The sequence below is a fragment of the Oncorhynchus tshawytscha genome, linkage group LG14, assembly GCF_018296145.1.
Source record: "Oncorhynchus tshawytscha isolate Ot180627B linkage group LG14, Otsh_v2.0, whole genome shotgun sequence".
Classification (NCBI taxonomy): domain Eukaryota; kingdom Metazoa; phylum Chordata; class Actinopteri; order Salmoniformes; family Salmonidae; genus Oncorhynchus; species Oncorhynchus tshawytscha.
In genome coordinates, this window is record NC_056442.1 from 58855136 (window position 1) to 58868845 (window position 13710).

At 41.8% G+C, this 13710-nt stretch overlaps 1 protein-coding gene across 1 annotated transcript in view; it reads left to right on the forward strand.

Moving 5' to 3' along the window:
• Window positions 1-13710, forward strand: part of spred3 (sprouty related EVH1 domain containing 3) — a 43558-nt gene that overhangs the window by 5978 nt on the left and 23870 nt on the right. The window contains exon 4 of the mRNA XM_042296586.1: window positions 13545-13703. Coding sequence (XP_042152520.1) covers window positions 13545-13703 — 159 coding nt within the window. The remainder of the gene's footprint in view (window positions 1-13544; window positions 13704-13710) is intronic.

The following is a 13710-nucleotide window of genomic DNA, read 5'->3' on the forward strand; positions in this document are numbered from 1 at the left end:
TACATGGATGTGTAGTCTGTCTCAGACTGTGGTACATGTGCGATGAGCTGTAGCATACAAATATAATCTATTTTCTAAGCAGCATGAGTGAAGGAGGCTTTGTTGCGATACAGGAAGCCGATTCTAGATTTAACTCTGGATTGGAGATGTTTGATGTGGGTCTGGAAGGAGAGTTTACAGTCTAACCAGACACCCAGGTATTTGTAGTTGTCCACGTATTCTAAGTCAGAGCCGTCCAGAGTAGTGATGCTGGACGGGTGGGCAGGTGCAGGCAGCGATCGATGTCGACCGATTATGCTTTTTCAATGCCGATACCGATTCCAATTATTGAAGGACCAGAACATGCCGATACCAATTAATTGGCTGATTTATTTTTATTTATTTGTAATATTGACAATTACAACAATACTGAATGAACACTTATTTTAACTTAATATAATACATCAATAAAAATCTATTTAGCCTCAAATAAATAATGAAACATGTTCAATTTGGTTTTAATAATGCAAAAACAAAGTGTTGGAGAAGAAAGTAAAAGAAAGCACTTTTGTTATATCATCCCCCTGCGTTGCATCGATTATATGCAACGCAGGACACGCTAGATAAACTAGTAATATCATCAACCATGTGTAGTTAACTAGTGATTATGATTGATTGTTTTTTATAAGATAAGTTTAATGCTAGCTAGCAACTTACCTTGGCTTCTTACTGCATTCGCGTAACAGGCAGTCTCCTCGTGGAGTGCAACGAGAGGCAGTTGGTTAGAGCGTTGGACTAGCTAACCGGAAGGTTGCAAGATTGAATCCCGGAGCTGACAATGTAAAAATCTGTCATTCTGCACCCTGAACAAGGCAGTTAACCCACCGTTCCTAGGCCGTCATTGAAAATAAGAATGTGTTCTTAACTGACTTGCCTAGTTCAATAAAGCTGGAAAAAAATCTGCCAAATCAGTGTCCAAAAATACAGATTTCCGATTGTTATGAAAACTTGAAATCGGCCCTAAATAATCGGCCATTCCGATTAATCAGTCGACCTCTAGTCGTGATGCTGAACAGGCGGGCAGGTGCTTAAAGATTGAAAACGCTGTTTGATTAAATAATTAAGACACGCAAATGACTCAAAAGGGAGACAGAGATCAAGATAGCAGGAATAAACCTGTTCCCGACCACCCCTTCTTGCTGCTGTTGGTCTTTTCAGATTCTGTCATTCTGCTGAAGTTGCCGGTAACTGTCATTATAGGCTACACCAACGTCGGCAACCTTTTCCATTTGCCAATTTATCCATTTCTACCGATTTGCCAGTTATGATTTTCACATATTCACATTTTTCTTTCGAATAGTCTTTGTATCTCAGAATCATTATCGTTAAATCTACATTCTATCAAAATCAAAATGATACAAATCGAAAAGTAACTTCTAAACTAAAAAATAGCCTTCATAAAACCAACAAATAAAAACATTGCATCCTGCCGGTAGAAAATATCCTGATTTAAAAAATAAATATCCTATAAATCACATTGGTAACGCATGGCCTGTTTGCAACAAACTTTGTATAAACTATCAACTGTGTCTGGACCGACACTTGAGCAAACTTGCAACATTGTATAAAATATTCTGGGCCATCAGTGTTTCCTGTGCCGGTGAGCTCGGGGACAGACACAGATGTTATTTGTGTCAGGAATACGAAGTTATCAGCTATTTTAAGGCCTTTCCACTGGATCAGAGCATTACATTATTACCTTTTCACTCCGAGTGGTTATTCGAAAGAGAGAGAGAGAGTTGGAAATATTTTTCAAATACATTGAAGAATTATATTGTCATTCTCAATTGATGATTTAAAAAAATAAAAGTACTTTGTTTGCAGTTTTGAGGTGTAGAACAAAATACTTTGAAGCTCCACAGCTCATTAGTGGGTTAAGACAATCAGAAATACTATCAGACATCCCCAAATGGGCACAGGCCAGGCCTACTTTCTATATGAGTAATCAGTTGCGCCTCCTTATTCAACATTGACGGGAGCGCTCCAAACAGAAGACCATGAATACATTTACAAAACTCGTAAATGGAATGAAATAAACCAAAACTTGTTTCTCACAAGTGTAGCATAGATTGTGATCTATGCAAACAATGTGTCCACTCCGACAATAAGAATGGTAAAAGACTAATAATAATATTGAATGCATTAACAGAAATGATCAAACATTAGAGATTATGGGAATTAACGGTAGATGTAGGCTACTACTCATTCAGAAAGTATTCAGACCCCTTTATCCACATTGTTACATTACAGCCTTATTCTAAAATGGATTAAGTTGTTTTTTCCCCCCTCATCAATCTACACACAATACCCCATAATGACATCACAATACCCCATAATGACATCACAATACCCCATAATGACATCACAATACCTCATAAGGACATCACAATACCCCATAATGACATCACAATACCTCATAAGGACATCACAATACCCCATAATGACAAAGCAAAAACAGGTTTTTAGAAATGTTTGCAAATATATTAACAAAAAAAACTGAAATTATCACATTTACATAAGTATTCAGACCTTTTACTCAGTACTTTGTTGAAGCACCTGTAATCCCTTTGGCAGTGATTACAGCTGCGAGTCTTCTTGGGTATGACCCTACAAGCTTGGCACAACCTGTATTTGGGGAGTTTCTCCAAATCTTCAAGCTCTGTCAGGTTGGATGGGGAGCGTCACTGCACAGCTATTTTCAGGTCTCTCCAGAGATGTTCAATCGGGTTAAAGTCAGGGCTCTGGTTGGGCCGCTCAAGGACATTCTGAGGCCACTTCTGCACTGTCTTGGCTGTGTTCTTAGGGTCATTGTGCTGCTGGAAGGGGAACCTTCGCCCCAGTCTGAGGTCCTGAGTGCTCTGGAGCAGGTTTTCATCAAGGATCTCTCTGTACTTTGCTCCGTTAATCTTTCCCTTGATCCTGACTAGTCTCCCAGTCCCTGCCTCCCAGTCCCTGCCGCTGAAAAACATCCTGACAACATGATGCTGCCACCACCATGCTTCACCGTATGGATGCCAGGTTTCCTGAAGACGTGACACTTGGGAGTTCAGGCCAAAGAATTCAATCTTGGTTTCATCAGACCAGAGAATCTTGTTTCTCATAGTCTGAGAGTCCTTTAGGTGCCTTTTGGCAAACTCAGGCTGTCATGTGCCTTTTACTGAGGAGTGTCTTCTGTCTGGCCACTCTATCATAAAGGCCTGATTGGTGGAGTGCTGCAGAGATGGTTGTTCTCCTGGAAGGTTCTTCCATCTCCACAGAGGAACTCTGGAGCTCTGTCCGAGTCACCATCAGGTTCTGGGTCACCTCCCTTACCAAGGCCCTTCTCCTCAGATTGCTCAGTTTGGCCAGGCGGCCAGCTCTAGGAAGAGTCTTGGTGGTTCCAAACTTCTTCCATTTAAGAATGATGGAGGCCGCTGTGTTCTTGGGAACCTTCAATGCCGCAGACATTTTTTGGTACCCTTCCCCAGATCTGTACCTCGACACAATCCTGTCTCAGAGCTCTACAGACTGACTATTCCTTCGACCTCATGGTTTGGTTTTTGCTCTGACATGCACTGTCAACTGTGGGACCTTATATAGACAGGTGTGTGCCTTTCCAAATCATGTCCAATCATTTGAATTAACCACAGTTGGACCCCAATCAAGTTGTGGAAACATCTCAAGGATGATCAATGGAAACAGGAAGCACCTGAGCTCAATTTCAAGTCTCATAACTAAGGGTCTTGAATACTTATGTAAATTCTTTTTTTTTTTTTTTTTTTTTTCATTAACTTGCGCAAAATCCTAAACCTGTTTTTGCGTCGTTATTATGGGGTATTGTGTGAAGATTTAATGGAAAACACTTATTTAATCAATTGTAGAATAAGGCTGTAAAGTGACAAAATGTGGAAAACGTCAAGAGGTCTGAATACTCTGAATGCCCTGTATGTAATGAGGAATTGGTAGGTAAAGGGCCCTGTATGTAATGAGGAATTGGTAGGTAAAGGGCCCTGTATGTAATGAGGAATTGGTAGGTAAAGGGCCCTGTATGTAATGAGGAATTGGTAGGTAAAGGGCCCTGTATGTAATGAGGAATTGGTAGGTAAAGGGCCCTGTATGTAATGAGGAATTGGTAGGTAAAGGGCCCTGTATGTAATGAGGAATTGGTAGCTAAAGGGCCCTGTATGTAATGAGGAATTGGTAGCTAAAGGGCCCTGTATGTAATGAGGAATTGGTAGCTAAAGGGCCCTGTATGTAATGAGGAATTGGTAGCTAAAGGGCCCTGTATGTAATCAGGAATTGGTAGCTAAAGGGCCCTGTATGTAATGAGGAATTGGTAGGTAAAGGGCCCTGTATGTAATGAGGAATTGGTAGGTAAAGGGCCCTGTATGTAATGAGGAATTGGTAGGTAAAGGGCCCTGTATGTAATGAGGAATTGGTAGGTAAAGGGCCCTGTATGTAATGAGGAATTGGTAGCTAAAGGGCCCTGTATGTAATGAGGAATTGGTAGCTAAAGGGCCCTGTATGTAATGAGGAATTGGTAGCTAAAGGGCCCTGTATGTAATGAGGAATTGGTAGCTAAAGGGCCCTGTATGTAATGAGAATTGGTAGGTAAAGGGCCCTGTATGTAATGAGGAATTGGTAGGTAAAGGGCCCTGTATGTAATGAGGAATTGGTAGGTAAAGGGCCCTGTATGTAATGAGGAATTGGTAGGTAAAGGGCCCTGTATGTAATGAGGAATTGGTAGGTAAAGGGCCCTGTATGTAATGAGGAATTGGTAGGTAAAGGGCCCTGTATGTAATGAGGAATTGGTAGGTAAAGGGCCCTGTATGTAATGAGGAATTGGTAGGTAAAGGGCCCTGTATGTAATGAGGAATTGGTAGCTAAAGGGCCCTGTATGTAATGAGGAATTGGTAGCTAAAGGGCCCTGTATGTAATGAGGAATTGGTAGCTAAAGGGCCCTGTATGTAATGAGGAATTGGTAGCTAAAGGGCCCTGTATGTAATGAGGAATTGGTAGCTAAAGGGCCCTGTATGTAATGAGGAATTGGTAGGTAAAGGGCCCTGTATGTAATGAGGAATTGGTAGGTAAAGGGCCCTGTATGTAATGAGGAATTGGTAGGTAAAGGGCCCTGTATGTAATGAGGAATTGGTAGGTAAAGGGCCCTGTATGTAATGAGGAATTGGTAGGTAAAGGGCCCTGTATGTAATGAGGAATTGGTAGGTAAAGGGCCCTGTATGTAATGAGGAATTGGTAGCTAAAGGGCCCTGTATGTAATGAGGAATTGGTAGCTAAAGGGCCCTGTATGTAATGAGGAATTGGTAGGTAAAGGGCCCTGTATGTAATGAGGAATTGGTAGATAAAGGGCCCTGTATGTAATGAGGAATTGGTAGGTAAAGGGCCCTGTATGTAATGAGGAATTGGTAGGTAAAGGGCCCTGAAGGGAAAACAATTCACACAATAAAGTTATGACGCAATGAATGCGTATAAAATGGCGGGAGAGCATCTTTGCCAAACTCCCCTTATTTTTGGATCATGGCGTACCCACAGATGGATCATGGCGTACCACATCGTCTCAGACGATCCCTGCAGGTGAAGAAGCCGGATGTGGAGGTCCCGGGCTGGACTGGTTACACGTGGTCTGCGGTTGTGAGGCCGGTCGGATGAATACAGTGCAGCAATGTCTAACAAATACCTAATTACCACAATCTAAAGGAATGGAATTAAGAATATATAAATATATGGATGGGCAATGTCAGAGCAGCATAGACTGAGATAGAGTAGAATAGTATAGAATACAGTATATACATATGAGATGAGTAATGTCAGAGCAGCATAGACTGAGATAGAGTAGAATAGTATAGAATACAGTATATACATATGAGATGAGTAATGTCAGAGCAGCATAGACTGAGATACAGTAGAATAGTATAGAATACAGTATATACATATGAGATGAGTAATGTCAGAGCAGCATAGACTGAGATAGAGTAGAATAGTATAGAATACAGTATATACATATGAGATGAGTAATGTCAGAGCAGCATAGACTAAGATAGAGTAGAATAGTATAGAATACAGTATATACATATGAGATGAGTAATGTCAGAGCAGCATAGACTAAGATAGAGTAGAATAGTATAGAATACAGTATATACATATGAGATGAGTAATGTCAGAGCAGCATAGACTAAGATACAGTAGAATAGTATAGAATACAGTATATACATATGAGATGAGTAATGTCAGAGCAGCATAGACTAAGATACAGTAGAATAGTATAGAATACAGTATATACATATGAGATGAGTAATGTCAGAGCAGCATAGACTGAGATAGAGTAGAATAGTATAGAATACAGTATATACATATGAGATGAGTAATGTCAGAGCAGCATAGACTAAGATAGAGTAGAATAGTATAGAATACAGTATATACATATGAGATGAGTAATGTCAGAGCGGCATATACTGAGATAGAGTAGAATAGTATAGAATACAGTATATACATATGAGATGAGTAATGTCAGAGCGGCATAGACTAAGATACAGTAGAATAGTATAGAATACAGTATATACATATGAGATGAGTAATGTCAGAGCAGCATAGACTAAGATAGAGTAGAATAGTATAGAATACAGTATATACATATGAGATGAGTAATGTCAGAGCAGCATAGACTAAGATAGAGTAGAATAGTATAGAATACAGTATATACATATGAGATGAGTAATGTCAGAGCAGCATAGACTAAGATACAGTAGAATAGTATAGAATACAGTATATACATATGAGATGAGTAATGTCAGAGCAGCATAGACTAAGATAGAGTAGAATAGTATAGAATACAGTATATACATATGAGATGAGTAATGTCAGAGCAGCATAGACTAAGATACAGTAGAATAGTATAGAATACAGTATATACATATGAGATGAGTAATGTCAGAGCAGCATAGACTAAGATAGAGTAGAATAGGATACAGTATATACATATGAGATGAGTAATGTCAGAGCAGCATAGACTAAGATAGAGTAGAATAGTATAGAATACAGTATATACATATGAGATGAGTAATGTCAGAGCAGCATAGACTAAGATAGAGTAGAATAGTATAGAATACAGTATATACATATGAGATGAGTAATGTCAGAGCAGCATAGACTGAGATAGAGTAGAATAGTATAGAATACAGTATATACATATGAGATGAGTAATGTCAGAGCAGCATAGACTAAGATAGAGTAGAATAGTATAGAATACAGTATATACATATGAGATGAGTAATGTCAGAGCAGCATAGACTGAGATAGAGTAGAATAGTATAGAATACAGTATATACATATGAGATGAGTAATGTCAGAGCAGCATAGACTAAGATAGAGTAGAATAGTATAGAATACAGTATATACATATGAGATGAGTAATGTCAGAGCAGCATAGACTAAGATAGAGTAGAATAGTATAGAATACAGTATATACATATGAGATGAGTAATGTCAGAGCGGCATAGACTAAGATAGAGTAGAATAGTATAGAATACAGTATATACATATGAGATGAGTAATGTCAGAGCAGCATAGACTAAGATAGAGTAGAATAGTATAGAATACAGTATATACATATGAGATGAGTAATGTCAGAGCAGCATAGACTAAGATAGAGTAGAATAGTATAGAATACAGTATATACATATGAGATGAGTAATGTCAGAGCAGCATAGACTAAGATAGAGTAGAATAGTATAGAATACAGTATATACATATGAGATGAGTAATGCAAGATATGTAAACATTAAAGTGACATTATTTAAAGTGACTAGTGATCCATTTATTAAAGTGGTCAATGATTTCAAATCTGTATGTAGGCAGCAACTGTTCTGTGCTAGTGATGGCTATTTAGCAGTCTGATGGCCTTGAGATAGAAGCTGTTTTTCAGTCTCTCGGTCCCAGCTTTGATGCACCTGTACTGACCTCTCCTTCTGGATGATAGCGGTGTGAACAGGCAGTGGCTCGGGTGGTTGTTGTCCTTGATGATTTTTTTTGGCCTTCCTGTGACATGGTGTAGGTGTCCTGGATGGTAGGTAGTTGTGCAGACCTCACTACCCTCTGGAGAGCCTTACGGTTGTGGGCGGAGCAGTTGCCGTACCTGGCGGTGATACAGCCCGACAGGATGCTCTCGATTGTGCATCTGTAAACGTTTGTGAGTGCTTTTGGTGACAAGCCAAATTTCTTCAGCCTCCTGAGGTTGAAGAGGCGCTGCTGCACCTTCTTCTGCATCATCTCCTTTGTTTTGTTGATGTTGAGTGTGAGGTTATTTTCCTGACACCACACTCCGAGGGCCCTCACCTCCTCCCTGTAGGCTGTCTTGTTGTTGTTGGTAATCAAGCCTACCACTGTAGTGTCGTCCGCAAACTTGATGTTTGAGTTGGAGGCGTACATGGCCACGCAGTCATAGGTGAACAGAGAGCACAGGAGGGGGCTGATCACGCACCCTTGTGGAGCCCCAGTGTTGAGGGTTAGCGAAGTTGAGATGTTGTTTCCTACCTTCACCACCTGGGGGCGGCCTGTCAGAAAGTCCAGGACCCAGTTGCACAGGGTGAGGTTGAGACCCAGGGCCTCCAGCTTGAGGATGAGCTTGGAGGATACTATGGTGTTGAATGCAACAGCATTCTTACATAAGTATTCCTTTTGTCCAGATGGGGTAGGGCAGTGTGATGGCGATTGTGTCGTCTGTGGATCTGTGTTTAATTTTTAATTTCACCTTTGTTTAACTATGTAAGCTAGTTGAGAACAACTTCTCATTTACAACTGCGACCTGGACAAGATAAAGCAAAGCAGTTTGACACATACAACAACACAGAGTTACACATCGAATAAACAAACATACAGTCAATAATACAGTAGAAATATATATACAGTGTGTGCAAATGAGGTAAGATAAGGGAGGTAAGGCAATAAAATAAGCCATAGTGGCGAGGTAATTACAATATAGCAATTAAACACTGGAGTGATAGATGTGCAGAAGATGAATGTGCAAGTAGAGATACTGGGGTGCAAAGGAGAAAAATAAATAAATTATGGGGATGAGGTAGTTGGATGGGCTACTTACAGATGGGCTATGTACAGGTGCAGTGATCTGTGAGCTGCTCTGAAAGCTGGTGCTTAAAGCTAGTGATGGAGGTAAGAGTCTCCAGCTTCAGCGATTTTTGCAGTTCGTTCCAGTCATTGGCAGCAGAGAACTGGCAGGAAAGGCGGCCAAAGGAGGAATTGGCTTTGGAGGTGACCAGTGAAATATACCTGCTGGAGCGCGTGCTACAGGTTGGTGCTGCTATGACGACCAGTGAACTGAGATAAGGCGGGGCTTTACCTAGCAGAGACTTATCGATGACCCGTAGCCAGTGGGTTTGGCGACGAATATGAAGTGAGGACCAGCCAACGAGAGCGTACAGGTTGCAGTGGTGGGTAGTATATGGAGCTTTGGTGACAAAACGGATGGCACTGGTAGACTATTGGGGCAGTGTGCAGTGTGGTTGAGATTGCATCGTCTGTGGACCTATTTGGGCGGTAAGCAAATTAAAGTGGGTCTAGGGTGTTAGGGAGGGTGGAGGTGATATGGTCCTTGACTAGTCTCTCAAAGCACTTCATGATGACAGAAGTGAGTGCTACGGGGCGTTAGGGCTGTTGATCACCTGTGTAATGATCATGCTGTTTAATCATCTTATTGATCTGCCACACCTGTCAGGTGGATGGATTACCTTGGCAAAGGAGAAATGCTCACCAGCAGTGATGTAAACACATTTCTGCACAAAATTGAGAGAAATTAGCTTTTTGTACGAATTGAACATTTCTGAGATCTTTTACTTCAGCTCATGAAACATGGGACCAACACTTTACATGTTGTGTTTATATTTTTGTTCATATAAACTCAATACAATTATATCCAAATGTTTGTATAGTGTCCCATGTTCCTAGATTTACATTTTTTATTAATTCAAACAACAAACATTTTGGGCGACCAAGTTGCTGTTCCAACGACTTGACGACTTGTAGTGTGTCAGTCTACAGTGTGCCAGTCTACAGTCTACAGTGTGTCAGTCTACAGTGTGTCAGTCTACAGTCTACAGTGTGTCAGTCTACAGTGTGTCAGTCTACAGTGTGTCAGTCTACAGTGTGTCAGTCTACAGTCTACAGTGTGTCAGTCTACAGTGTGTCAGTCTACAGTGTGTCAGTCTACAGTGTGTCAGTGTGTCAGTCTACAGTCTACAGTATGTCAGTCTACAGTGTCTACAGTCTACAGTGTGTCAGTCTACAGTGTCTACAGTCTACAGTGTGTCAGTCTACAGTCTACAGTATGTCAGTCTACAGTGTGTCAGTCTACAGTCTACAGTGTCAGTCTAGTCTGTCAGTCTACAGTGTGTCAGTCTACAGTCTACAGTGTGTCAGTCTACAGTCTACAGTGTGTCAGTCTACAGTCTACAGTGTGTCAGTCTACAGTCTACAGTCAGTCTAGTCTACAGTCTACAGTGTGTCAGTCTACAGTGTGTCAGTCTACAGTCTACAGTGTGTCAGTCTACAGTCTACAGTGTCAGTCTAGTCTGTCAGTCTACAGTGTGTCAGTCTACAGTCTACAGTGTGTCAGTCTACAGTCTACAGTGTGTCAGTCTACAGTCTACAGTGTCAGTCTAGTCTGTCAGTCTACAGTGTGTCAGTCTACAGTCTACAGTGTGTCAGTCTACAGTCTACAGTGTGTCAGTCTACAGTCTACAGTGTGTCAGTCTACAGTCTACAGTGTCAGTCTAGTCTGTCAGTCTACAGTGTGTCAGTCTACAGCTGTCAGTCTACAGTCTACAGTGTGTCAGTCTACAGTCTGTCAGTCTACAGTCTACAGTGTGTAAGTCTACAGTAAGTCTGGCCAAAAGTTTTGAGAATGACACAAATATTAATTTCCACAAAGTTTGCTGCCTCAGTGTCTTTAGATATTTTTGTCAGATGTTACTATGGAATACTGAAGTATAATTACAAGCATTTCATAAGTGTCAAAGGCTTTTATTGACAATTCCATGAAGTTGATGCAAAGAGTCAATATTTGCAGTGTTGACCCTTCTTTTTCAAGACCTCTGCAATCCGCCCTAGCATGCTGTCAATTAACTTCTGGGCCACATCCTGACTGATGGCAGCCCATTCTTGCATAATCAATGCTTGGAGTTTGTCAGAATGTGTGGGTTTTTGTTTGTCCACCCGCCTCTTGAGGATTGACCACAAGTTCTCAATGGGATTAGGGTCTGGGGAGTTTCCTGGCCATGGACCCAAAATATTGATGTTTTGTTCCCCGAGCCAATTTGTTGCCACTTTTGCCTTATGGCAAGGTGCTCCATCATGCTGGAAAAGGCATTGTTCATCACCAAACTGTTCCTGGATGGTTGGGAGAAATTGGTCTCAGAGGATGTGTTGGTGCCATTCTTCATTCATGGCCATGTTCTTAGGCAAAATTGTGAGTGAGCCCACTACCTTGGCTGAGAAGCAACCCCACACATGAATGGTCTCAGGATGCTTTACTGTTGGCATGACACAGGACTGATGGTAGCGCTCACCTGGTCTTCTCCGGACAAGCTTTTTTCCGGATGCCCCAAACAATCTGAAAGGGGATTCATCAGAGAAAATGACTTTACCCCAGTCCTCAGCAGTCCAATCCCTGTACCTTTTGCAGAATATCAGTCTGTCCCTGATGTTTTTCCTGGAGCGAAGTGGCTTCTTTGCTGCCCTTCTTGACACCAGGCCATCCTCCAAAAGTCTTTGCCTCAATGTGCGTGTAGATGCACTCACACCTGCCTGCTGCCATTCCTGAGCAAGCTCTGTACTGGTAGTGCCCCGATCCTGCAGCTCAATTAACTTTAGGAGATGGTCCTGACGCTTGCTGGACTTTCTTGGGTGACCTGAAGCATTCTTCACAACAATTGAACCGCTCTCCTCTCCTTGCCTGTGAAGCCCTTTTTGCGCAAAGCAAAGATGACGGCACGTGTTTCCTTGCAGGTAACCATGGTTGACAGAGGAAGAACAATGATTAACAAGTACCACCCTCCTTTTGAAGCTTCCAGTCTGTTATTCAAACTCAATCAGCATGACAGAGTGATCTCCAGCCTTGCCCTCGTCAACACTCACACCTGTGTTAACGAGAGAATCACTGACATGATGTCAGCTGGTCCTTTTGTGGCAGGGCTGAAATGCAGTGGAAATGTTTTTTGGGGATTCAGTTAATTTGCATGGCAAAAAAGGGACTTTGCGATTCATCTGATCACTCTTCATAACATTCTGGAGTATATGCAAATTGCCATCATACAAACTGAGGCAGCAGACTTTGTGAAAATTTATATTTGTGTCATTCTCAGAACTTTTGGCCACGACTGTACAGTCTGTCAGTCTGTAGTCTGTCTCTCTGCTTATTCACAAACCCTTTACCAGCAGTTTTAATAAAATTAAGAGTTGAGACAAATATTTACTAAATTAACTAAAGTAAAAAATAAATGAGCAACAGTAATATAACAATAACGAGGCTATACAGGTTAGTACATGTTAGTAATGAGACTATATACAGGGGGTAAAGGTTAGTAATGGGACTATATACAGGGGGTACAGGTTAGTAATGGGACTATATACAGGGGTACAGGTTAGTAATGAGACTATATACAGGGGGGTACAGGTTAGTAATGAGACTATATACAGGGGGTACAGGTTAGTAATGAGACTATATACAGGGGGGTACAGGTTAGTAATGAGACTATATACAGGGGGTACATGTTAGTAATGAGACTATATACAGGGGGTACAGAGTCAATGTCTGGAGGTACAGGTTAGTCCAGGTAATTTGTACATGTAGATAGGGATAAAGTGACTATACAGCGATACATTTTTTTTTTTAAACAGCGAGTAGCAGCAAATGGGTAGCCATTTGATTAGCTATTCAGCAGTCTTATGGCTTGGGGGTAGAAGCTGTTAAGAAGCCTTTTGGACCTACATTTGGAGCTCTGGTACCGCTTGCCGTGCGGGGGCAGAGAGAACAGTCTATGACTAGGGTGGCTAGAATCTTCATACATTTTTAGGGCCTCCTTCTGACACCGCCTGGTGTAGAGGTCCTGGATGGCAGGAAGCTTGGCCTCAGTGATGTACTGGACCGTACACACTACCCTCAGTAGTGCCTTGCAGTCGGGGCCAGAGCAGTTGCCATACCAGGCAGTGATGCAACCAGTCAGGAGGCTCTCGATGGTGCAGCTGTGGAGGATCTGAGGACCCATGCTAAATCTTTTCAGTCTCCTGAGGGGGAAAACGTGTTGTTGTGCCCTCTTCACAACTATCTTGGTGTGTTTGGACCATGATAGTTTCTTGGGCACCAATGAACTTGAAGCTCTCAACCTGTACCACTACAGCCCACTGATGATTTCTGACCTATAGTGTGTCGGTCTGCAGTTTGATTACCTGTTGTGTGTGTCAGTCTACATGACCTCTGACCTGTAGTTTGATGATGTCAGTCCCATACAGGAAGTGAGTCATCTTCCAACAGCCGGAAGGAGATGCTTCCCAAGCCCGTCACCATAGTAACCAGCGAGTCCTCCTCCACCTGCTTCGTACGTTCCACCTCCGAGGAGTTTAGCTTCGGAGCGTCCCACACGCTCACCACCACCACACCTGCCCAGG